This window comes from Zingiber officinale, chromosome 1A (genome assembly GCF_018446385.1).
Source record: "Zingiber officinale cultivar Zhangliang chromosome 1A, Zo_v1.1, whole genome shotgun sequence".
Taxonomy (NCBI): Eukaryota; Viridiplantae; Streptophyta; class Magnoliopsida; order Zingiberales; family Zingiberaceae; genus Zingiber; species Zingiber officinale.
Genome location: NC_055987.1, coordinates 12325309 through 12353114, shown reverse-complemented (window position 1 = coordinate 12353114; position 27806 = coordinate 12325309). Strand labels below are relative to the sequence as shown.

Here is a 27806-nt window from a genome sequence, read left to right as displayed (position 1 = left end):
AAAAAAAAGAAAAAGAAAGAAAAGAAAACCAAAGTGGTTTTTCATTTGAGATTTTTGTCTATGCCATGTTTATTTAGGATTAATTTTCATTTTGCGGGTTTTTAAGGGATGAAGAGCACCGTAGATGTTGAAGGAGATTATGAGTCGTCTACACAAACATAGCGTTTTAATAAATTTATTATAAGATTTTTATAAATTTTTATCTGTATCATAACATTCCAAGTTTTTGAATGTATATAATTATGCGATCGACTAATTTAATGTCCAATGTATATTTATGTGGTCATCCCTGCAGGGTGTGTGTTGAGAGGGATCAAATCCTAGTAGTGCGCATGCCTTTAGAAAAAACTCCTCATACCCTTATTCATTTTACGGTTCACTTATAAACTAATTCTATAATGTATCTTTCTTCGTATAATCTGAAATTGAACATATTTATCTTTTACTATCATATATATTTATACAATCAACTAATTTAAAGCACGCCACTAGTACACATATAAGAAAATTTTGATTAAAATTGATAAATAAGTTATAAATTATCAAAATAAATATTAAAAAAATAATCAAAAATTAATAAATTATAAAATAGAAATAATAATTTTAAAAAAAATAGTAGTGATTAAAGTGATAAAATTTGTCATAATTTTTTAAAAGTTATTAACTTATTATGTGAGTTATAAATTAAAAATATATAATTTCTTAAAAGGATAAATTAAAAGAATTATCATAAAACGAATATTATTTTTAACAGCTAATAGAAGTTAAGGTGATAAAATTCATAGGGTTTGAACAAAATTAAATTGTTTTAAAAAATAAAATAATGTAATAATATCCGTGTTATAAAATTGTAAATCTGACTATATAAATGCATTTTAGAAGATTATTGTCTTTTACTACATAGCAATTTTAACTAAAATTACTATATAAAAATAATCATAACTTTTTAAAAAAAAATAATTTCCTTCTCAGAAAAATATATTATGATAATTTTTAAAATTTATAAGATGTTTTAATATTTAATTACCCGTATACACCGGTGATTAATGCAATGCCTGGAACAATGACTCAAATTTATCTTGCATTTATATCGGTTTGGTAATAATGGAATGCCTGGAACAGCAAGTCAAATGACTTGAAATTAAAAGGACGAAAAGGAGTGTCACTGCATTGTTTAGTTTTCTTTCTAATTGATTTTATTGATAGTGAATGTTTTAGGCATAATGAATTCAGGGAGGCAGATCATTCCCTCTCTGTGTATGGTGTTCCTCAAAACTAACCACAGAAATAAATGGATGCGTGCGTAAGACAGTGAAACAATATGTTAGAATGGAGAGATATATACAATTAGGCAGCAGCCTTAACCTATACTACGAAGACTCCTTTGTTTGTTTTTCATCCGTCAATGAAGAAAATGTACGCTTGATCGATTCCTTTAACCTTTTGATCTTTGATTTCATCTCCGCACTTTTGATGAAGTGTGTCTCGGCATTGGAAATCATAACATCGGAATCATGCTTCACTGCATCCACGGTGCGATAGTAGTTGTTTTCGAGTCTCCTCTTTATCACTTCAAGAGAAAGTGGAACAGGGAATCTGCGAACAACAAGATAGTGGGGATTATAAAACTGCGTTTAAATATCCAAAGCTTTTTTACAAAATAAGAATGAAAATTTGAATACATAATCGCTGATGTAAGAATGGTGAATTTTCGTTAAACTTAGCTTTTCAAATTAATAAAATAACAAGAAAAATAAAGGATACTGAATTAGATGCTCATCACTTCAATTTGCAGTCATGTGGACCCTTTTATCATATTCTTCCAACTTATCATGTCATACAAAATATTGATTACCAAGCTCATGGGAAAAAGATCTCACACCTTATATTCATAATCGTAAACTTGTAGACCCTACGGTCCCAACTATTTGAGATCAAATATATAGATCTTACTAGACCATTGAAATTTATAGAGAGGTTACATCATAATAATTTTAAGATCATTTGAGATGATTTTAATTACATTAAATCATAGTTTTCTTTATTTTTCTTCTAACCTTCATTATTCTTTAAGCATAAGCAGCATATGACGATTGAAATACGCTAGAATCTTCTTTATAACTTAATAGCTCAATCACTCAATGATGATGTCCCTCATCATTATCTCCTTGTTGGATAAAATATCCAAAATAGCTAAAATTCTTACATAGATTACTTGCTAATCCATCTCGATTGTTCTCTAACCTTTTTATTGTTGAACTACATCTCTATATCAATTTTAGCTTTAATTATAGTAACTAAAAAATTCTCTCTACAATGGAAATAATTTTATTTATGCTTTCATTCTATTAATTGAAGGGGAGCCTTGGCGCAATGGTAAAGTTGTTGCTGTGATCTCAAAATCACGGGTTCAAGTCGCAGAACCAACATCTTACAAAATGCAAAGGATGTGTACAATGGACCCAATGTAATCCGACCCTTCCTTGGGATCCTAGGTAGGAGCTTCGTGCACCAGGCTATCATTTTTCATCTATCAATTGTTGTCTTCAAATAACATTAACCAAGGACATTTATTACTTGCAAACAGATGATTATACTGACACGAGTTACAAGCCACTAAAAATGATATCGTAAGATTTCAAGTCATTTGAATTCAATCTAAATCAGTTCCAGTGAACCATGATTGGGGCTTTCCTAAACCATGGATCATAAAACAAAAATCAACTTTACAAATCATATTATTAGCCTAATTACAACAAAAAAGAAATATCACAATATGCTTAGTCGAGATCAATAGAATCTTTATCCAATCTGCTAATGGGTCTATGTTAACTATGTGCCTGGCACAATCCATATTGTATTATGATCGAACAGAAATAAAGGAAGTTACATGAGTATTTTATTACTCATGGCTATGAACTGAATCAACCAGACTGCAAGCTTAAGAATGGCAGGTTTGTCTGATTTCAACTATAAATTTCATTGTATAATCACAAGCAAGCAAAAACAGAATCTTAGACAGAAATATCATACCTGTTCAAGAAATTTGATTTCTGAGCCACCTGATTCATCTTTTGAACACCATGATAATCCTAATTTAGAAACACATAGATCAATATAAAATGCTCAGAAGAAAAATAAAATGCCAATTACTAACTAAAAGTTACATCTAAAAGCATGGTTGACCTGATTTCTTATTGATGCCTGTTCTATCTTGGAAATATAATATAAAAGTGCATTTCTGGTTTCATTACTAATAGAAGGATGCTCCCAATGAGTATTGACATCGTGAAGTTCCCAAGGACTATGTAAATGCTGTCCAGAAGAATCATCCTTGTACTGTACTACATATTTTTCCCAAGGGCTATCTGGAAACTGAGAATCTTTAGGTTTTACAGCTAAGATCCGACCACTCCACCAACTTCCACCCGATCCATCAGCATCCTTCCACCATACCTGGCACTTGTCTCTGTGGGTCCAATTCCTTTCAATGGAAGCATCATAGCGTAATCTTTCCACGAGAAAGTCAGGATCATTGAGTTCAGGCAATGTGACTCGGAAAGTTTTCTTGAACCCACAAGATGAAGGATCCTTGAACTCAAGGGTTAGTTTGCAGCAGCTATCACCAGATCCAGGAAGTGTAGAGTATTCAAGTTCTTGTACTTTGCAAAACTCGACAGCCTTTAAGCCTTTGATTGATTTCCATGGACCTACTTCAGTTGTAGCAGTGCTTTCAATGTATTCACGATGGCCCTGAGAACAGTTGACATTGAACAAGTTCAACATCACAAGCACATTATTTGTAACAATGAAATGCCATCAGATACAAAAACAAGATTACCTGTATCAAATAGGCCACTTCATCACCTTTTTGAGGAATATATCTATAGCACTCCTCATGCTCTAACAATAAAAGCCATGAAAGCTTCCGCAACGATTGGTGGCTTTTCTTATCCATACATCTGAAATCAGTTGTATTGTAGTTCTCCCTTCTGTTTCTCACAGATCTTAAACCAACAGGCATTTTTGATGTTGATTTCCAATCATCAACTAAAAATTGATTACATGAACTAGATGCAGACTTTCCTCTGCTTGTGGAAGCTCCTAAAGAACTAAAAAAATTATTGTCAAAGTTATTCATGCTACAGCTTAGATCATGGTTAGGAGCCCTTCCACCAGTGGGTTTTTTTCTGTTAGAATTTCTAATCTTACCACTCAACAGCAACGTTGCTTCATCATGATCAACAGAGTCTGAAGTAGTTTCTTGCTTAACTTGGACATCAGTTATGCAACTTTCCTTTCCCTTGGATGGCTTCGTCCTCTTATAAACAGCATCATACATTTTCGGATAAGACTTTAAGTCCAAGCAATCATGGGAAACAGACAAACTGGCATTTGTGGTTGTCCATCCTTCTGAATTTTCTGATATATTATTAGATTTTCCAGGTTCTAAACTCTTTCTGTTGGTTCCTTCATCCTCATCAGCTGCCAAATCCAAATCTTGGTCAGATGGAGTTGGACTGTCTGAGACAAGATCATCCTCTGCACTCCTCAAACTGTTCAGTACTGAAGATTTTAACTTCAAGGATGAACTATTAAACTCTTGTACTGATCCTCTTGTTTTGAACCACATATTTGGGTGAGTGGTCTTCATAGTTTCATCTACCTGAGGGTCGACATCAAAACTACACTTGCTGCCAAAATAATTGACAGTTTTATTTGGAACCAGTTCATATACTTCAGATGATTCATTTAGAACCTTGCATTCATGGTTAACAGGATTTAAGTTCTCTGCTTCAACAGATTCATTTCTAATGTCAACACACTTATGTGGAAGCACCACCTGTTCTGACTCTTGAATAGAAATTGATGATTGCTGAACCAAAGACATACTTTCAAGAGAAAGCAGATGTGGGGTGGCATCCACTCCTTTGTTTCCTGCTGCATATCTGTCATTGCTTTTCTCATTAGTTTGTTTCCAAGAAATTGAGGTCCGACACTCGTCCCCAGATATAATTCCAATAGTGTCGTCTCCAGCTGTGTTAGGGTCATCTACACTTGTATTTGCAGCAGCCCATGTTACCATGTCACCAACTCTTGGGCGTTTTGAAGAGCGCTGCTTAACTTCTCCCCATTTAATCATACTGGTCTGGTGATCCACCAAGAAATGACGGTGGGAGGGAATCTCATTCTGCGAGCTGACTGTTTCAGCTATCTCACTTTCAGGTATACGATGGCTATTGACAACAGAATTACTTGTGGGTAAGGATATAGACAAATTATCCTGTTTGGGCCACTCAGATATCACAGTTCCAGAGACAACATGGCATGGCAGCTTAAGGACCAACCTCCTCTTGCTTACTGGACTATCCTGTTTATTGATGACTTCAGAAGGTATTGCAGCGGCTTCATACTCATCTTTGATGCTCTCCTTCACCCCGCTAAGCAGATTAAATTTCAGTGATCTTTCAGACTCGAAACTTTGGGTCTTTGAATCTGGGAACATTGATTCACTTTCAGAGAAATTACTGTCTGGTTCATGATCTTCATCTGTAGAAACACTTGTTAATTTAGAGAAGAAAGTAAGAGCATTTTTCTTAGCAATTCTCTGTGGCCTTGAAGGCTCTGATTTAGAGGCTTTCAATCTTTTCAAACGCCCATTCATGGACCTCCTAGTTCTGTGAGACCTTGACATAGAAGCACCATTACATTCATCAAAGTTTCTTCTTTTTACTCGCCTACCAGATGAAGTTGTGAGCTCAGTCTGACAAAAATAAAGAAATGAAATATTTAAAATAAGGAGCAAAATAGAAGAATGAATAAGTAACAAAGTGAATCTTACTTCGTATGAGTGCTTTTTCCTTTTAGATCTCTTAACGCCTACCTTTCCATCATTATCGCCTTCACTATTTCCGGCACTGCTTTCTGCTTCCCCACATGAACTGCTGCTCAAACTTTCTTGACCGGCTTGGCTGGAATATTCATCAGTTAAATTATATTCAGAATCAGCATCATCACTCTGCACGTCATTTTCAATTTCCCAATCTATAGCTTCCACAATCTCCGGTAAAGGCTCAACCCACTGCTCTAGATCCACAATTGGTAGTGCTTGAAAATCACCAATACTAGCATTGTAGGTTGGACCAACTGCAAGTTTCAGTGAACCAGGGCGCCACTCAATACCAAGAATACCTAAACGGCGTCTTTGATACATGCTCTGGTAAGGTTCAGGATATGGAATCATACCTGACAGAAAAAAACACTAATTGTGAATTCATCATATAAAGAGTCAAATATTTCAAATAAGTGGTGACAGCTCATTCGACATCCGTCTGCACAAATGTATACCCGAATCACAGAGAAGATCCTGAATATTCCTTCTGTGTGGTGGAAGTTGGGTCTCCTGCATTAATTTTTTTTAAAAAAAAACGTAAACATTCAAAAAAAATACTATAATGTACAGGAGCAGGCAGGAAACTTGGTAGTGAAACAAAGTTATGTATCTACCAGAATGTTCTCAACTCATATCAAAAATAAACCTTCTGTTAAATGAGATCAATGAAGGCTAGGGTGAAATTTGGTTATATCACCATGGTCAAAAATCACAATACAGCCATACAGGAGGTAAACCTTTTTGACCTTTTTAATCCCTAATTTGCTCGAGTTGAATCAAAATCTATTTGTTTCTTAAGTTTGTTCATGAATAGTGGTTGAAGTCCTTGTGAGTCATTATTTCATTAATCTTTCTGTAATATTAGTATATTTTGCATTGTTATTAATAGCCGATTGGTTGCAGATGATGAGATGAACATACAATTTTGGACTGCTAATGCTATGAAAGTGTATGTATTTGATCAAAAACAGAATACCATACCACTCTATGTTGGAGTGGAGGTCTCACACTCAACCCAAAATTGAATTGTGAATAAATGATGTTACCATAAAGATAAAGCAATGGCTGTTATTGTTCATATCTTGTTATTTATCCTTATTTCTGCATCTTTACTTAGCTCTTTCAATCTGACATTCCCATTATTTTTTGCCTTTCAATCCTCCCAAAGCATGTGCTAGGATAAGTTGCTGGGTACTTATATTTGTTGTTGGTGCTTTCAGACTTTCCAACTTAAGGAGCTTCTGTTTAGTTTATCTACATTATATTCTGCATTTAGAACTTGATGGACCTTTAACTTACTATTCAGTACGTACTTAGAAAATGACCATTATGCTTATTATAAAGGTTCAAATAAAATTGTCTTTTATCATTTCTCTTGTTGTGTTCCAGATTAGTGGATAAAATGGAGAAATTGAATAGTTGGTATATATTATATTAGTGTTGTTGCTACTTATTCCAATGACCAACACAACGAATGTTGATGGGATTGTTGCGCCATTGAGTGAACTTAATCCAACAAAGGGGAAGGGTCGACTTTGAGTGTGGCACACATCCTTTTCCCATTTTTTGCAGTGAGAGGATAATTAAATCAACAATATAGTGTTTTTCTTTGTAAAAACATGATTGTTTCCTTGCTAATTAGAAGAGACATCCAACGAAAAAAAAGTTCTCTTTTTGGAGCACAATTTGAAATCTCATGTCATGTCAGACAACACAATCAAAACATATTATTCTCAATTAACAAAACCTAATATTAATTAGCATACCTTCCTATATGACATGTCCAAGTTGATAAGTATCATATTGGTACCGTGGACTTTGGCTCTCTTTAACACACATCAACATGAATTGAAGTAATTTTAGTTGGTTTCTTAAAAAATTTAATTCCTATTCAATTGTTATAATCTTGTTACGGAAGACTATAGAATAAAAGTTATATAAATTCATATCAACAAATACTGAAATACAAATGAACTCTAATACTTGGATTCTTCATCTGTACCCTTCATCCCATGTCTGATATTAGCGCTCAAAACACTAACACTCCAAATGGGCACTTGAGTTCACGTGTAAAAAAAAAAAGAATAGTCATGTCAAAGACTTACATCTACACCTGTGACAAAGACGTATACTTGAGATCAAGTAACATGGGGAATGAGTTAAATAAATATTTTTCATTCAACTATCTAATTAATATAGGTCATTAAAATAGAAAATCTCATCGAAAGAGTAAAACCCATTTGAATTGATCTCGATATGATTTATAAATGTTGAAGCATGTCAAGTATCTATACAATATAATGCAGTAAAATTTTAATCCAATGACCATCTAAAATAAATCAACTAAGAAAAAGGTATTTAAGAAGTAAAATTTAAATTTGTCTTTGTGAGCTACAATGCATGTGGTTCGACCCTGCTCTGGGCCCACATGGGAGCTTCACACCGGGTTGCCTTTTTTTTATACTTCCTATCTCATGAAATTGTGAACTAGGCACAATATCCTAGCATTATTTTGAGTAAGTAGTTATGGAGGCTGGATTCCACTATATCCATTACTAGATACAAAAAAAGTTTTGAGTAATGAATATCAAGTCTCTAGTCTACAAAACTTGTGGAGGCTATATCCAAAGAGAATATTTTAAGTAATTAGCATATTTAAAGTAGATACTTTTGGGTTCATAGGGCCAAGGTCAATAGTTCCTCACAAATCTGCATACACCTAAGGTGGCCCTTAAAGTTGTGGTAGGAATGGTGGAAAAGAATTTGCTCCGCAGATCCATGAAAGATGTGAGCTTGGTATTGCCTGTCATGGTCTCAAAAAATCTACCAATACAAACCTAAATGGAGGCATAAAAATTTGCACATTTCAGGCAACTCAATGAATGTGAAATATATCAACTATGTGCTTTGGCAAAGTAGATGGAAATGAGGAAAAGACATACCTGATCCAACACATTTCCACTTGTATCTTGCATAAGGGGTCGATAGTCTCCAAGAAAGAACTGTTAAGGTAAGATATATATGAGTGAAAATTTTGACTTCCACTAACCATGAGCCAACAAATAATTCACACCTGGTCTCACAAATCTGCATACACCTAAGGTGGCCCTTAAAGTTGTGGTAGGAAGGGTGGAAAAGAATGGCTCCGCAGATCCATGAAAGATGTGAGCTTGGTATTGCCTGTCACGGTCTCAAAAAATCTACCAATACAACCTATATGGAGGCATAAAAATTTGCACATTTCAGGCAACTCAATGAATGTGAAATATATCAACTATGTGCTTTGGCAAAGTAGATGGAAATGAGGAAAAGACATACCTGATCCAACACATTTCCACTTGTATCTTGCATAAGGGGTCGATAGTCTCCAAGAAAGAACTGTCAAGGTAAGATATATATGAGTGAAAATTTTGACTTCCACTAACCATGAGCCAACAAATAATTCACACCTGGTCATATTTGGCATCCTTTTGTGAATCGCCCTGACCAGTTGCAATGATAAATATTTGACCAACTTCATCTGAGAGAATAACTGAAATTCCATCTCTAGTTTAGCACAGAAATGAAAAAATTACAATTTAAGCATCAAGGAAAAAAAATCAACAAATCAAAAGACCATATTCTTGAAATAATAAAAGAGAAATTCATGCATAAGAGCAAAAACAAACGCAGCTGAATTCCAAAGAAATAGAAGTTAATGAGATACAAAGGCAACAGTCCAAATTTTAATCATAGAAAATGATAAATTTCAACAAATACAACAAAAAGGAACATAAACGGACTAATACCAAACATATCATATGCACCAGCATACCAACTAAAGCATATTTAGCTTTGTCCTGGAAAAGAAGATGAAGCCCATAGTAGCACCTTGCCTAGAGTCAAACCTCAGAGCTGGACTTTAGCTTGTTGTTCCTGCTTTCTTAATAAGTTCAAGATGGAAGCATTACATCCCTTATGTATTGCACTTCTCCTAGAGATAACTTTGGATCCCCATATTATATCAATTATCTAAGTTCGTTTTCAGGACATGACTTTCTTTATAACCAGTCTTTTGTCATAACAAGCTGAAATGGAAGAAGATAAATTCAATAGTTTTTCATAGTTGGCAGTTGGAACCAAGACCCGAATGGCCTATACCTATCTGTATTGGGTGGTATACCATCGTGTACTATTTGGAAGACACCCCAACAAAGAATCTAAAAAAGTTGGTCCTATCAATCAACTGTCCATAATAGATTTAAAAAAACAATCATTATAAGACTTCAACAACGACTAAAAAACACCATTATGATAAAAATAACAAATCAAGTTTTTAATGATGTGTGAAGCAATGACGAAGAAAAACATTAGTACATTTTGTAGATGCTACAACAATTTGGATATTTCAAAGTAATACACATGTCATTTGACTCTATAAACAATGGTTTTCAATATTCATTTTGATCACAAATTGGAAGCATACTGCTGGCCCATAATACACATGATAAGAGTTGTCACAAATCAATCGTGCACTCGTACAAGCAATGCTGAAAGAGGAAGAAGAAAGAAAAAAAGAAGACAAAAATTAAAGAGAAACAGAGGAAGAAGCAAAGGAAGGAGATGACACTGCCTACCATTGGGGCTGCGCCTCCCTCAATCATTGCTGATTGAAAATACAGGTAAGGCTGATGGACAATGAACATGGGTTGGGTTAATGAGTTGCTGGTGCATAGGGCTTGAGGTAAGCAAGTGGAGCAGGGTTGTTGAGGTAGGTCTAATTGTTCATCCATCCATTTCTCTTTTACTCACCCAATATCACTCAAAACGTACCCATATATTGTGAATATATATGACAAGTTTGATTTCAGGTGGCATGGCTAAGACAAGTACATTTGACCATGCCATTTTGGTTTCAATAAACTGGAGGAATGGCAAGTTTCAACCTGCCGACATGAACCAAAGGATATTAGGGGTTTGGGCTTTAGGTGTTAGGAGTTTAGGATATTTAAACATTGCAATTAACTAACAAGTACTTCTTAAAGATACAACAATATTGGGTGAAATTGCTAAGGGACTAACATATTAAATAAGGTATTAAAAGGGAACTGCCACAGTACAGCAAAATCAAAACTGTAAAGATCATAAAGTTAACTAGCACTGATCAGCTCAAACCATTTATTAAAGGGAACTGTATCAGTAAATAAAATCAACTCGAAGCCCTAAAATCAAAAGCGTAGAGATCCAACTAGCATTAATCAACTCAAACCTATATAACTTACGGTGAGAATTTCCCATCAACCAACTTGAAACGGCCAGTTTCATATATCCGCACAGGCATGCCCTCCCATATCTAGTAGCATGAATTGGTAAAAGTGTAAGTTGGGATAATAGAAGAAATTACACTAAATTGTGAATATATACATGTGTATATATACATATAAAACACCAACAACATCAAACACCTACATCCCAGATGATCAGTTTTCCATCATAGCCAGCACTCATAGCTATCCGTGGATCAAAAGGGTGCACATCCAAAACAAATGTCTGTAATCAAAAGTCAAAAAGAATTAAGAGCTAAATACTGAGATCTTAACAAGAAAAGATCATCATAATGTCAAAAGGAATTTTCTATGCAAAATTAAAAGTGATGGTTACATACGTTAGACATGAAATGCTTCTCAAACATAATAAGTGTAAAAAATAAATTCATTCACATGGAGCATACAAAAATTATCAAAAGAAATAATAATAATAATAATATTTGACAATTAATATATTTTGCTATTTACTAAACAAATCACAAAAGAACCACAATAGAAAACAAGTCTAAATGAACCAGAGTATATCATGGAGTTTGCTGAAAAGGTATTCAATAAGAAATTTGTATGGTTCATATTGATCTTGTGGTCATGTTGATGAAATGAGAAGTAACTGAAAGGTATCATGATGTAGCATGTGGATGTTTTAAGTTTTAACACTAGGGGTAATGTCACAAGAAACATTTAAGGAAATGGAAGGGCTGTTGAAAGACTTATTTTATGGTCTTTTGAGTCTTTTAGTGACTGGAAATCTCTGGAGAGCAGGCGCTCATGGTCCTTTTGTGAGTGTGATACCTTCAATACGAGTCTAACAGGGTGCTCTCAACCTTTGCATTAAGGGTTGATTCTCCCACCTCTGTATTCAGAAATTTGTTAAATCTTTCTTTATTCAAGGATGCTAGAGGATGAGATTCATTCTATTCATATCGTTTTATTAGACTCTAGGATGGAAACTTATTAAGCTCAAGATGGCCAAAAACCACAATCAAGATTCAAGGGAAGGAACTCCTTATCAGACCTTCTTATTCCTAGATTGCTTAGAGTTGAATCAAAAGTCATTGACTTCTTAAATCACCTGCACCTTTACGAGAGTGACTGTGGATGACATCTGACGTGGGCAATCTGACACGGCCAAATCTCAATTTTTTATTTCCATCTCTCATCTGCATGCAACAACTTTTCCCTCTCTCATCTGCATGCCAACAAAAGTTATTGGCATAACCGAGAGTTTAAAAAAATAAACAAAAAAAAAAAAACCAGTGTTTCGTTGGTTTTGAGTGTCGCCCACCGCTACCGCCTAGGGTAACAAGCTACTATATATATATATATATTTTAGTGAATAAGATTAGAGTTAGTTGATGAGTGCTAAAAATCATAATTTCAGATGAGAAAATTGTGAAACAGAGTTCATTCGCAAATACTCAAGCATTATGCAGATAGCACATCAATCAATCACTGGTGAATGCGCATTATCTACCAGTGCTACAACAGTCGAATCATATTGAGTGCAATGTACTACTCTACGTGGTGTCAAAGTGAAAGGGAAAAATCATAGGCAACTGCGCACAATTTTTATAACAAATGTGAATAAATGAATTCATTGTGTTATGTTTACTTACTGCTCTACCTTGTTGCTTATCCTTTTGTTGCATTCTTACACAGCTCTTCCACTGACACTCTGTTGTTGATGTTCCAACCATACTCGAGACGAGTGATAGGATGAGTCACTAAGTGCTCCGAGATGTGTTTTCTGCTTAACTGTTCAGACTTTTCCGATTTATGAAACTTTCATTTGTTTATACTGTTATGCATTTAATTTTTACAGCTATGTTAGTTATCTCCTCTTTCTGTTATTATGTACTTAAAAAGCAATTACATGGTCAATTTTATTACAATGGCTCCTTTATCCTTGTTGTGTATTAGAGAAGTTTTATATGTAGCAAGCATTATTTACTGCTTTTGCTGCTCTTGTAATGATCAGCAAGGTGGATGCAGATGGAGTTGTTACACAACCAATTGAATCCATTTCTTGCCAATGGAAAGGATCAATTTGGGGTGTGACGCTAGGTCACCCTATAAGACGAGAGGCACTGAGCACTTCCAGCTCCCAACATACAAAGTTGTGTTAGGTGGTCACTCAAAAGCAATTCATCATGTTAGGTTGAACTGGATAGTTGGAACAAATATGACTTTATTATGATACATCCAATGTGTATGTAAATCATATAAATAAAGAAAAGAAATGATGCTAACATGATATGCTATCATGAGAAACTACGATAAAAGAAATGGACAATCACTTAGAAAATTAGGAGAAAGACATGATTACAGAGTAAACAATAAAATTCATAATCATATATCATATTTAAAATGGATTAAAGATTGATTAAATGGAGAAAATACTATACTTCATACATACAGATTCCTCATGGCCAATCAATGAATGGAGTAAGCTACCATCTGAAGCATTCCAGACACATATTCTACAATCTGAAAATTGAAACAATTCGTTTTCAGAAAGAAAAACAGAACAAGAAGAATATATGTGATTACTAATTGCAAGAACAAGAAGGCATAGTGTGAATTAGGATCCAAGTTAAGATGGTCTGTGGGATTAAAATACATTTTCAGCATGAAACAAGGGCCTAAAAGGTTACTGAAAAATCAGCAATACATATTTCAATATAACAACAAAAAATGCAAGTTGTATATCAGGTTGGCTAAGGTCATCTACTCCTCTTTTGGTTGCTTGAATTTCCTTTGATTTTCAGTGCAATTAGGCATATATAACTATAAAATCTGTGCAGGGTGCCCTTAACATCCATTTGAATATAAAGCAATTAATTGCAAAAACCAGAAAAATGTTTGAACTTCTTAAATCTCTTCCATGTGATACTTTTAGTTCACTGACTGTAGACACATGGACAATAAGTTGTTAAGGCAACATCAAGGCAAGTATTAAAAAAATGGTAAAATTGAGGATGCAGTTTCTAATCTTTACATGGATATCCTATAATAAATAGCATCAAACCCCCTTCCCAAATGTTCTTATACTCTATTTACTGAATTGGATATTTACAAGATCCATATATTTATGGAGAAATTTTATCAAGTGAAAACAATTGTTTGCGTTTGTGATTTTTTGTATTAGTTGGGAGGGAAAAAAATTATACTGTTAAACAAACTAGCACACCATATATTGGACACTGATATGATATTCAATAACCAAATATCCAGATGGGACTAAACGTGGTCCCAGTCAGCTCTAAATCCTATATTTGCCCCTAAATATTAAGCTTTTTTCTATGACATCAAATCAACTTGAGACAGAGAAGAGTTTGGAAATTAAGATAGAGATAATGGAGAATAAAGACATTAGATCTATCATCATTTTGTATACTATCTTTCTTTTGTTTTTGAGAATATAACTTTTTTTTTTAATCTGTATGTATATTTTGTATACTATCTTTCTTTTGTTTTTGAGATCCTAACTTTTTGGGGGGGAATCTGGAAAGCAGATCATATTAGGAATTCTTTCTGCTGTCATCGTCCAGTGTCCAATGCTTAGGATCCTTGACAGATAGCAAACATGACCTTTTTTTTTCAGAAATTCGAATACTCTGAATTACTCTTAGGGAAAATATCCTATTTTGAGTTGAAAGATATAACAAGAAAGCCACTGCTCAATTTCAAACAAACAAAATATCCTTTTTTCAGATGAAAACAATCATTACACTATATTATATGTATATCAATAAAACTCTTACTGTCTTACATAATACCTAATAACTAACACAAAATGTGGTACTAATCTCAAAACTATTAATTTGCACCAGAATCTGTCTTGGCTCACAGTTTCTTCCTAACAGACTATAGTCACATTACTATATTTAAATGACAAGAGTTATCATACCAAAAAATACCAACACTCATCTGCTATGCATAGCATGCAAGCCTATGTTACATGGATTTGATTAGTAGCTGACATTAGTATGAATGTAGGTGTCTGAGATGCAATACAGACATGGAAGAGGGATGAATAATGTAAGTATCAAAAGTACAAATTGCAAACGATGGAATGTCCAATGCATGCAAGAATAAAAAATGCCATAATAAAAACATCATAATGGAATACGATGCTAACCTATGACTAATGGGGCACATGAGGTCAATAATTGTCTGATAAGTGATAGCCCATGCAAAACCTACTAGCATTCATCGACTATTTATATCCAAAAGGTTATCACAAAAATATTTAATCACTTAAGAAATAAGAATAAAGATGCACACCCATGATAGCAGCAAGCACATATCTATTATCCAAGCTCCAAACAATCATATTAACACCACGAGGAGTTGGCTGACATCTTAGACGAGGACCACCACGAGGTTGGGGAGGCATAGGTGGCATAGGGACTCTAAGATGATAAGCACGAGTCCAGCGCCCAACTTTTCCCTACCAAAGTACAGAGCAAACACTTTAGAAAAATGAAATGAAACAACAATAAGAAATCAAATAAAAGATTTGCAGCAAAGGAACAAACTTGTAAGAAGGTGCAATCCTTAACTTTAATCATGAATAAGTACTAACATCTGTCAGGTTAACAATACAACCAGTGCAGTATTCCAAGCAGTAACAACAGTATAGTCCAAAAAATAAAAATACACAATGATACAATATCCCATATTGGTAGAAGTGGTATTAGTCTTTTACCAGACCAATGGAAACTAACATGTGTACCAATGTAGGTTAACAATGACAAAACCATAAATTCATAACCATTAAGTAAATCATCATCTTCCCTTGTTCTTACAGCCTGCAGGTATTTAGGGTTTAGGGTTTGTGGTTAGAAGAAATAATTTCTGGAAGATCTTCTGTACACAACGTTAAGAGTCCATTTAAAACTAGGACAAAGATAAAATTCACAATCAGCAGTGAAATCTAAATTTGTTGACTTTTTTCAACTTAGACCAACTTGCTAAGAATTAAACTTAATGACCAAATTACTGGAGTGAAATTTCCAGACTTCTAAATTGCAGTTTTCCCTTGAGCACTATTTTGATGCCCTCAAAGAAATTTGCAAAATTTTGTTCATCATACTAATGAAAGGTTGATTTGATGTTAATTCTACAGGAAAATTTGTTTTATTCATAATTCAGGGAGATAACTATTTCAACTCAATTATGGGTCCTATTATTTCTACCAAACTAGAAAGAAAAATTAGTAAATTCGAGAAGGATATATAAAATTAAAATACTTTAATTCTATCTCCATAACATAAAATGTAAGTATAAATTTCATCTTTGACCTAATCATGAAAAAAAAACTTCAATATACAATAGTAAGATTAGAATGCAAACTCACAATGTTTCTTTTGCATTGCTTACATGACTTGTTTCATACAAAGGTTTTTATCAATCACATTTGTTCTAAATTCATTTACTAAAATTTGACAAAATCACATTAGAAGAATTTTGGTTATAATTAGCATCCATCTACCCAAATGTTATTACAATTGAAACCAAGTTTTACCTAACTAACAATATAATGATTATACAAGTGCAAATAATGTAAGAAACAGATAATACAAAACTTTGATGAACCTTATACTTCAAGTGGAAAACTTAGTATGAGTAGAAACAAAGATTCAAAATAGAGTTTCAATGAAATAGACAAGAAGGCATCGAGGAAAGTAGTTTTGCATGGCTCAAAACATCATTGAGGATCATTTTCCTTGAATGAACCAAACAAGTTCGTAAAAGCATAAAGAAAAAGTTCAAGGATTAAAAATGGCTATGAAAGATTTCCTCACATGAGATCGTCGGGATCTTGGAATCCAAATAATTGCACTGCCATCACGTGAGCAGGTAACAAGGTTGTCTTGAGTGAACCTAAAAATTATTTAAGATGAAATCCCGATTAATATGTATACTCTGAATCAACTAAAAAAACAGCTTTGTTTGATGCCAAGGCTCAGAATCCACTATGTAATATTCCAAAAGGATAAAAATACAATTGATAATACCAAAAAAACAACATAAACTAACCAGGAATTTTTAAATTTAGGTAGATTATCTTCTTTCAGAGTATCACCAAGGGAAGATCTAGACCCCACAGCACAACCACTTGATAAAAGAAAAGTCATAATCAAAACGGCAAACAATAAAATTGAATTCTGACCAAAAGGGAAAAAAAGGAGCTTTAACCAGCTCACCTAAATTGTACATAATTGACATCATTCTCGTGACCACACAAAAGATCCATCTCCTGGTTTGATTGCTCAGGGTCATCCAAATTGCTCTTATAAGCATTCCATACCTTCAAAACAACATGCATGTAAGAACTTGTTGCATTACAATTTAGAAGCATTTATTGCAAGAAAATTAAGAAAACCCTAAAATATGAACCAAAGATAAGATACCCGGGCATATGTGTCAGAGCTACCAGTAACAAATACAGTCCCATTAGCATTGAATGCACAACAAAGGATCTGATGTGTTTGTTGACCAGCACTAGGAGAGGGATCAGTGACCTTTCCTGGCATTTAACTCATCACTCTGACTTAGTTTTTAAATTAACAAGAAATATGGAATAAATTTTCATGAAAAGCAAATAAAACAAACCAGCTAAAGTGTCTAAAGGCTTTGGGATGTAAATGCGTGGATTTGCATTTGATTGCCTGGCATCCCATATACGACATGTTCCATCATCAGAGGATCTAACAAGAAAAGGATCCTCACAAACAACATAAAGAAGGCAAAATAAAATTAACATTATTTAGCATGCTAGATGTAATCAAATCTGATTTTTCACCTATCAAGACCAGTGAAACTGATCAAAATGGAAAACCTACAAAGCTTGACCTCATTTTCTAATCTTTGAATCAAACATGTTATATGTTATTCCTTCACCATCTAATTGAACAAGTTAGGCCAGTTGAATACTAGAGCTGGTGTTTAGGCCAATTAAGTAGTCATTCCATGCCAAAGACATACATAGCTCCAGCACTTTCCTTATAATCTGCTTTTATATAAATAGTACTTTAAACAAGCCAACCAAAGAGGTTTGCCTAGTTCATCTACAAATAACAAAACCTCGAACTGGTTATTTAGGATTGGCTATGTGAATTTTATTCCATAGAATATGAACTCAATTTAATGTTATATAGAAAAATAACATCTAATCTTCCAAATCATAATTAATTATGTTATGTAGCTTTTTGTTTGCTCTCTCTCTCTACCACTCGACATCCTCGACTAATATATCCAAATAAACAAACTATAACTTAGCAGTAATAATTGAACCTATCAATGACTTATTAAGATATTTTCAATTATCATCAAAGAATGGTTTTCAATTATTATCAAAGAATGGTTTCAATGCAGATTAGTACTGGCTAACATAGTCAAAAACATCTATCATTCTAATTGCCAACCAATCACGATATTTTGTCAACAAGGTAAATGTCAATGAGCCACTCGTGTCTGTGTCAACACACGGTTTTGATGGAACCTACCTTAAGGACATGTCTCGATTGAGATTATGTAGAACCAATCCAAAGAGGAAGATTTTCTTAATATTTCTCATCCTTTCATTCAATCTGATAGCACAGGGAGGAGATAAATCGCCAAAAAAATAGGGAAAGGTAAAAGAAGCACCAAAAAAACTGTGCTTGCCGAAACAGCAAGATCCTCTCCCCACATCCATCCAATTATTTTTGTCAATCATGGAGAGGAAACAAAAGTTACAAAACTAAAAAGAGATGACAGGGAAAGAGGAGATATATCAACTAAAGCACTAGCAGTGGCATAGAGAATTGACATCAGAGTCATGTGCCTAAACATCACAATTTGCCACTACAACTTCACAAACTTTAATATTTAACATTATCTACAGTTTGAGAAAGTTAAGGCAGAATATTACATTGACTCTTTTAAAGATAAGATTGACTCCATCTTCGGGTTGACAACCAGTTAAGATCAGAAATTCTTTTAAATATCAGATCAACTCAATCAAAGTCTTTTTTTTCAAAAATTGTCAGCGACTCTAGACAGTGACTGCATTGTTAACATTTCTCAATTGCTGTGTCAATATTGGGTCTTTGTCATCTTCGTCGCCTGACTTATTAGTGCTTCAATTTTATTTGTGTAACAAATCGGGCAAAGTTTAAATCTATGTTCCAGGTTGAGAATGTTAGTAAATAGTTACAAAGTGTAAGTATGTATAGGTTTACTTTTGCATGGAGGGTTTAGGCAATGGCTATTATACTGCCATCAAGTACATGTGAATGTATTTATCTCGTTTTTTTAATCTGAATAACACAATTCCATCTTGACATAAATGATAATAAGATAAATAGGAGAGGACCAAAAAAGAACATCCCCCAGTGCCAAAGAAACCAACAAAAACAACACAGTGAAACGAAATCATAATCTGAAAACACGAACGAGAGTAGCTGATAAACAGCAGCAGGTCTGGGATTAAAAGCGATGGCAGTTACAGCTCCAGTGTGCCCTTTCAGCACTGATATTGGATGCCCATCAGGTAGATGCCACTGCATTTGTAAGCCAGAACTATCAAAACACAGAAGAATAATACAGACAAATCAGGTAAATACTTCTCCAAAAAAACAAAATGAAAAGGACTAACAACTCTAATGATAAAGTCATTTGCAGAAGATGCCACCACAGCATTATTTGAACTCACAGCCAGGTCAGTAATGTCACCCTATATATATGCAGACAAATTTATAACAGAAAAATATCGAGTGAATAGAAAGATAAATGAAATCCCATGTCCAAATATGAAGAACATCATTGCTGCATCAAAGACTCACTTCATGTCCCCGGCAACTAGCTAGACAAAATGCAGTTTCCATTGACCAGATCTTCACAAGGCGATCATCTGACCCAGTTATTACATACCGCCCAGAACGATCAAATGTAGCTACAAATACAATTCCACGAAACATTATGTTGCACCACCTAGTTTGAAACTTGTAAAGAGTTTTAAATCAAAAATGGAAACCAGAAGCCACCAAACATAGAGAGGATCAAAAAGACTGTTAGAATAAAGAACTAAAAAAATAAAAGCCGCATGTCAGGTTCATAAAAAAGAGTCCAAAACTAAAAGCTTCAATGTTAGTATGATAATGCAAGAAGTAAATTAGATGGGATGGGAAAAAAGAAATGGACCTCAACAATAAAGCATCTAATTTCACTGGGCTTAACCTTTGTCATGCAAGCAGTATTCATAATAAATAAACATAGAAAAAGTTCTATGGGTTCCAATGATAAGAAAAAAAATGTAAAAGTGATAAATAAAACTATGTATATATGCATATAAAAATCATATGAATCCCCACAAGTGTTCAAAAAATACATCACATAATATATTGAATATATGGCCAATGTATATGAATCCCCTTACTTAGCACGGAATTATACTTTTAATAACTAGATCTTAGTTAACCCAGGTTGCAATGGAAACATTACCATTGCACAAAGGTTCATAAAAAATGAATAGGAATGATCAATCAAAATAAGGCCAATGTACTTGGAGGAAACAATAAAAAAAATTAGGAATATAAGTTCCTATGAATTGGCATGATTCTCATCCTCAAAACTTTGACGTGAAAAGGTCAGCAAGTATGCATAAAGCTAAATCCCACAGGCTAACTGAATTGCCAAAATTTGGCATACTACCCTGGTGTTACTGGAAGACAAAATGGTCAAAACAGTATGTCTTTGACTTAACAAATAAACCCAATATGAACATAAATTCCCCAACAACCAATTCTTAAATTAGTGGCACTGAGGCACACAATGCAGCCAACTCTATGCAAAAGGAAATTTTATTCTCTGACACCTTGCTCAATGGATGTATTAGGCTAGGAGTAACATAAAAGAAAAGTAATGCTGTATCTTTTAGGAGCTCATGGTCAGAATTCCTTCCAAAAGAAACACAAAAACCTAGAAACATAAAGGCCTGATTGAAAAACCCATCTCACAAATTGGAGGAACAACATTGACATGCAAATGTGCCACTTGTATAAGGAGAAGTCAAGTTACTTGCAAAGTATTTGAAATTGAAAAAAGGACCTAATATGTTTATGCACAACCCAATAGAAAAGTTACTCAAAAGTCAAAACTAATACGTAAAACATAAATAGCATTTTTATCAGTCTAAAATAATCATAAAATAAATTGAGAGTTTCAGTCAAATACCTAATCATGAGAAGGTAAATCAAACATACCACAATAGACAGCATTCTGATGTCCCCTTAACTTTTTTATGATCTCCATTTTTTGTACCAAAGTTGATGGTTTAGCAATTGCATAACATGCAGCACGAATCGATGGAGCACGACAGTGTTTTGTGAAACCACCACCTATCTCTCTTAAATTTAATCCATGAACTTGGCCAGCATGCATATGTGGCCAACGCAAGTAACGTGGCAACTTATTGGAGCTTTTAATCTCTTTATCTCTGTCGGCTGCATGTAGAAAAGTGAGTTTCAGGGTGAGAGAACTTCAACATAAAAAATATATCAAAATTAAGTGGAGACAAGAAGAAAAAGACTAAATGTAAAGCAATCGATTTCCATTCTATGCATTAATTTTCACCCAAAATAATTTTGATGCATTAGCAAGAATTCAATAACAGATCAAATAGAATTCTACCTACTGAATTAGGAATATAGTGGTGGAAAAATTGTTTACATACAAGCAAGAAGAGAGAAGGAACCAGATCCCGTAAGCGTAGGAAAAACAGCAGCATTTGAAACTCCTCCAATCATGGCAGGCAAAGGAGATGAATTAACTAATAATTGTTTCAAAAGCTTTAATATGTGATCCTTTTCAATATGAGGATACCTAAAAAGAACAAATAGTCAAGCTATGAAGAAAAAAATCAGAATATTTAGCTTGTCAGCAAAGAAAACATGAAAACTGCAAAACTATACTACCCTATATACCTCTGAGTCAACTTGATATAACAAAGAGGTAGTGACAAGCCATCATCATCTTCATCACCACTTGGTGCACCAGAACGTGAATACCAAGCATGGTACCTTCTAGGTAAAAGTTTGTGCTCTAAAAGTTCATTCTGCAGCTGCTCGTATGTCCTCTTACATGGCCCAGATGACAAAAAATGCATGATCAAAAGATAAACTTCCCTAATATCAATCTCTGGCGTCATTCTTTGGTCAACAGAGTTGAGCTTCTCAAACATTCTTCTTGAGAACTTCAAAGGTGCCACAGTGGTAGGAGTTTCATCTCCAGGAGGTTTGCATTTACTGGGAGCCATCTACAAAAACACACATGTGATTATCAAGCAATGAGATATTAAGAGGCGAACAGACTAAAAAGTGAAACCTTATGCAAAAGAAAGTGTGAGCAATGTGCTAACATAACTATAGATCCCAAGGAACTAATCTATGATAACCAAAGAATGTTTAGATGTTTCCATCACAAATTCCTTCTAAAGTATATAATAAATATATTGAAAAACCAAAGAATGTTACTATCTTTCATGTTCAAGCACCAATCAGCAATAAGAGAATAGACCAGCAGCCAACTTCAAGTGTTCTCAGTAATTACATCTTCAAGGATATGCAGCAGATGGAAGCAGCAAAGCAGGATGAAAAAAGAAGGCAAACTGTGCAATAATATCATGAAATCAAGATGGAAAATTGGCCACCAGAGAACCAAATAAAACTTTATTTCTAGGCAGCCAAAATACAACAAAAGGAATATGCATTATGGAAACACTGATAGATAAGAGGTTCACCAACGAGTACATCTTTCATTTCCCTGAATGAGATATTGGTAGTTGCTGCACGCTGAATGTGTAGCTAAACAGTCACATGGCTAACATACCTAATATTCTCCATGATATCATATTTGTTTTGGGGAACTAAATTAAGGCAATTACTGAAGGGTCTAGCTTTTTTGGCCTTTTAATTACAAGAAAAAAAATGGATCCCGATTTTTAAATTCCAAATGATTTTTTTCTTTAAAGCTTCTAATATACGTTAACTCCGTCCATGACGAACCAGGCATGACCGGTCCTAAACCCGGATAAAGGAGGAGGATTGTGTTAGGTTGTCAACCAGTGTTTAACTATGACAAATGTTTAATTAATAAATCCATTAAACTATTGTGTTAATGCTAGGTTGTTCCCCGGAAGGAACGAATTGCAAGGTCCGATTGTAACATCTCGGCAAGGACCACTACATCTCTAGAACTCGAATGTAGTGCAAAATATGCAAGAATTCATGTTGAAGGGTCCGACAGTAACATATCGACAAGGACAACTACATCTCTATGAGAATTTGGATGTAGTATTAAATAGGCAAAAGTTCTCACACCATAGGCCGAAAAAGAACAAATATTATAGGAAAACTAATAGTCTAAGATTTTGAACATAGGAACCCTCACTGATAAATCAATGGAGGTAGTAGATGAGATGATTAGGAGAAGAATTGATATTGTGTGTACAAGAGACAAAATGGGTAAGCGAGAAGGCAAAGATGATAGAGAAATCGGATATTAAGTTATGGTACACAAGAAAAAGTAAAACAAAAAATGGAGTAGGTATTGTTGTAGATAGTTTGTTAAAAGATGGAGTTGTAGAAGTAGTTAAAAAAGGGGATAGAATTATAGCCCTTAAGATAATAGTGGCGAAAAAAACTATGAACATAATTAGCATATATGCACCACAAATAGGATTAGATGAAACTACCAAATCAAGGTTTTGGAGCGACCTAGATGAAGTATTACAAAACATTCTACTAAATAAAATGATTTTAATAGGAGGTGATCTAAATGGGTATATCGGAGTGAAAACTGAGGAATATGAAAGTACACAGAGGTTATGAGTTTGGAACGAGAAATGAAGAAAGGAAAACTATATTGGATTTTGCGATAATACATGACCTTATACTAGATAAAATATTTTTTAAGAAAAGAGAACACTTGGTCATGTTCAAAAATGGGAATAATAAATTACAAATTGACTTTCTTTTGGTTGGGAAGAGGGATAGAAAGATTTGTAAAGATTGTAAGGTCATCTCAAGAGAAACCTTAACTACCCAACATAAATTAGTAGTGTTCGATATACACCTCAAGTATAGTATCAATAAAAATAAAATATATACGACTCTTAGAATTAAGTGATGAAAGATAAAGGATAAAAAGCAAAATATATTTAATGAGAATGTAGGAATACAAGTATTAGGTGAAATATACGGTAACTCTAATATGACATGGGATAAGATGGTATCAAAATTGAAAATAGTAGCTAAGAGTGTGCTTGATGAGTTAAAGGGACATGCATCACCAAGTAAGGAATCTTGGTAGTGGAATGAGAAAATACAAAAGAAAGTGAAGGAAAAATGAACAACTTATAAGGAATTATATATTTGTAAGAATGAGAAAAACTTAAAAAAAATATACAATAACTAAGAAAGGGGCTAAGAAAGTAATGAATGAAGCAAAAAATGAAACTTTTGAACTATTATATCAAAAATTGAATACAAAAGAAGGGAAAAGAGACATTTATAGAATAGCTAAAAGTGAGAGAAAGGAAGACAATAGATTTTATCCAAATAAAATATATTAAAGATGAATGCAATAGGGTACTAGTAAATGATAGAGAAATAAAAGAGCGGTGAAAGAGGTATTTTCATCAATTTTTTAATAAAGGCCTATGTGACCAACTTAACTTAGGTCATTTAAGTAGGTCAAATGAATATAAAAATTTAAATTTTTATTGTAGAGTTCAAACTTCAGAAGTAGAATAAGTTTTAAATGAGATGCACAATAAAAAAGTCATTGGACTAGATGATATTCTGATACAGGTATGGAAGTGTCCAGGGAAACAAGATATTAAATGACTAACAAAATTATTTAATATGATATTGAAAACGAAAAAAAATATCTAATAGGGTAATTACTCTAGTTCCCTTATATAAAAACAAGTGAGATATATAAAATTATGCAAACTATAAGGGTATTAAACTAATAAGTCATACTATGAAACTTTGGGACGAGTAATAAAAAAAATAAAGAGACCACGGTGATCGAAAATCAATTTTGTTCATGCTTGAAAGGTTAACAATAGAAGCTATATATCTTTTTAGCCAACTAATTAAAAAATATCATGAGCAAAAATAAGATCTACACATGGTATTTGAAAAAAATTATAATAGAATCTCAAGAGAAATTATATAGAGAATTCTAGAAAAGAGAGGTGTTAATGTAATATATATTGAACTAATTAAGAATATGTATGAGTATGTAACTACCAGAGTGAAGACTTTAGGCGGAGTAACTAAAGCATTTCCAATAAAAATAGGTTACATTAAAGATCAGTTCTAAGTCTCTATCTTTTTACACTAATTATAGATGAACTCACTGCATACATTCAACATACAGTACTGTGGTGCATGTTATTTACAGATGATATTGTTTTAATAGATGAAACATGTGAAGGAGTAAATACTGAATTAGAATCTTGACGAAAAATACTAGAAGGAAAAGAGTTTAGACTTAGTAAAATAAATATAGAATATATGGAATCTAAGTTTAGCAATATTAAACGTAATGAAACAATTGTTAAAATAGAAAATGACGAGTTACGAACTAAAAGTTTTAAATATTTAAAATCATTTTTGCAAAATGATAAGAGGAATTGAGAGAGATGTCTGACGTAGAATACAAGTGAGATGGTTGAAATGGAGAAGAGCATCAGGTATTTTATGTGATCATAAAGTACCTCTAAAACTTAAAGGGAAATTCTACAAAACTACAGTTAGACTTATTATGTTATATGCAGTTAAATGTTAGGCTATGACTCGAGCACATGAGCAAAAAATGAGAGTTGCAGAAATGAGGATGATAAGGTGGATGTGTGGACATATAAGAATAAACAGAATAAGAGCATTAGAGAGAAAGTCAGAGTTGCATCTATTGAGGAAAAACTCCGCGAGACACGTTTAGGATGGTACGACATGTACTTAGACAACCAATAAATGCTACAGTCAGACGATGTAAAACTATGATAAATGACACATAAAATGAGAAAGACCAAAAAAAAGACTTGTTAGCAATAATAAAACAAGATAAAATTTATTTAAGTATAAATAATGATATGTAAAGGATAGAGCTCAATGGTATAAAAGATTCATATAGCCGACCCCACCTACTGGAATAAGGCTTGGTTATTGTTGTTGTTGTAAGCTTCTAATATACATAAATCAGCAATTAAGAATCTTAACTATTGAAAGAAAAAAAAAATAGATGATGAAGAAGAAGACATCTCCAACCATCTTAAAAAATTAAGGAATAGCCTACACTTGTTCTGCAAAAAATTAAGGATGAAGTATCACATAAAACAGAACCCTAAATAATCGTGTCCAAAGATTGAATAGCACGGAAACTTCATCAGCATCGAGAATATAATTAAAATAAACTAAAATTATACTATGATCGTACCTCGACCAGGGAATGCTCTTCTGAAGGTCCCCCTTAAAACCTACAAAATAACTAACGACGCCGCATTACTCCACAATGTGAAGCAGAAAAAAACCTAGCCTTGCAGCACAAGGCACACCGAGAACATAAAAGATTCGGAATTATCCCTAAGGTTATTAGAGATCAGATTACGAAGAAGATCAGATGAGAGGAGGTGAAACCAACAGCAGCAACGGCCGCGAGCGATCTGGAGATGAGGCTGCTTAGGAAATGAATCGGAGGCCAGAGACGACGGCGAGGGAGGGCGGAAGTGAGCAGGGTTTTCGCCGGCACAGAGAAGCCGAAGACATCGGCGGCTGGCTAGGATGCCTTCACCCCCTCACACTTTGACGGAAACGGAGCCTCCGTTCTGTCATTTTGTGTACAGGATCGAAAGACGTAACGGACGTTGATGTTGAACAAACGGGACTCCAAATGATTCTAATTAACTTGTAAACTTTATTGTACGGTCAATTAATAATTTACTAAAAGATATGTTTAGATTTTTAAACTTTATAAAAAAAAATTATTTAAACTCTATATTTTTCGACTATTTTCAAAAAAATTATTTACATTTTAATATTTTTATTTATAATAATAATAATATCACTTTAAATCATTATATAATAATTATTTCACTCTAAGCTATACTAATTTAATCGTGTTTACAAGATAATGGTTCATATTAAATAGATATGAAAGTGCCAAATTATAAATAAATAAGTAGTATAAAAGGTTAAATAGTATAAAAATATATATACGAACTAAAGCATAATCAAAATATAAATTTTTATCGTCAAAAAAATAATTTATCCTGTATCGATCACTACTTTCTTTGTATTCTATAATTTGTCACAAATATATCTTAATCAAAACTTGATTACTATACGGGTATTTTTTAAGAAGAATATTTTTGTTAACAATAATTAAATATAAAATTAAGGGGATAATAGAAAAATAAAGGAGATAATAATTAAAAAGACATTTATTTATCAAATCATTAATGGTGCTCCATCGACTCTTAAAGGCTTTGGTATTATTATGAAAGCCACGTTAAATCCTAAATTGATCAGCTGTATTATAATAGTTGTGAA

The 27806-nt window shown here is 33.5% G+C and overlaps 1 protein-coding gene across 6 annotated transcripts; it reads right to left on the bottom strand.

Annotated features, from left to right (window-relative positions):
- Window positions 1-1173: 1173 nt before the first annotated feature.
- Window positions 1174-27106, bottom strand: LOC122019154 (bromodomain and WD repeat-containing protein 1-like). 6 transcript variants are annotated; one of them, XM_042576663.1, is made up of 25 exons: window positions 26899-27106; window positions 26695-26734; window positions 22173-22504; window positions 21923-22071; window positions 21453-21692; window positions 20034-20143; window positions 19847-19924; window positions 19645-19751; window positions 17821-17915; window positions 17619-17734; window positions 17412-17515; window positions 17245-17322; window positions 17010-17088; window positions 15487-15652; window positions 13616-13686; window positions 11342-11422; window positions 11155-11225; window positions 9343-9439; window positions 8836-8895; window positions 6349-6403; window positions 5843-6246; window positions 3842-5764; window positions 3187-3753; window positions 3034-3092; window positions 1174-1596 (listed from the first exon to the last, which is right to left on the bottom strand). In XM_042576663.1, the coding sequence occupies exons 3-25, from the start codon at window positions 22502-22504 to the stop codon at window positions 1371-1373; spliced, it is 5268 nt and encodes a 1755-aa protein (XP_042432597.1). In that variant the 5' UTR covers window positions 26695-26734; window positions 26899-27106; the 3' UTR covers window positions 1174-1370. The 6 variants fall into 6 exon arrangements, with proteins under 6 accessions (XP_042432597.1, XP_042432587.1, XP_042432618.1 ...); XM_042576653.1 differs by lacking the exon at window positions 8836-8895 and adding an exon at window positions 9212-9271 and having other exon boundaries at window positions 26695-27106; XM_042576684.1 differs by lacking the exon at window positions 8836-8895 and adding an exon at window positions 9212-9271 and having other exon boundaries at window positions 5843-6147; window positions 26695-27106.
- Between the last annotated feature and the right edge of the window lie 700 nt (window positions 27107-27806).

Coding starts and splice junctions, on each gene's coding strand:
- LOC122019154 (XM_042576653.1), bottom strand. CDS start 22,504: ATGGCTCCCAGTAAATGCAAACCTCCTGGAGATGAAACTCCTACCACT. Junction 20,144..21,452: donor TCAGAATGCTGTCTATTGTG/GTATGTTTGATT, acceptor TTGTATTTGTAG/CTACATTTGATCGTTCTGGG. Junction 9,440..11,154: donor GTTGATGGGAAATTCTCACC/GTAAGTTATATA, acceptor GTGCTAAACTAG/AGATGGAATTTCAGTTATTC.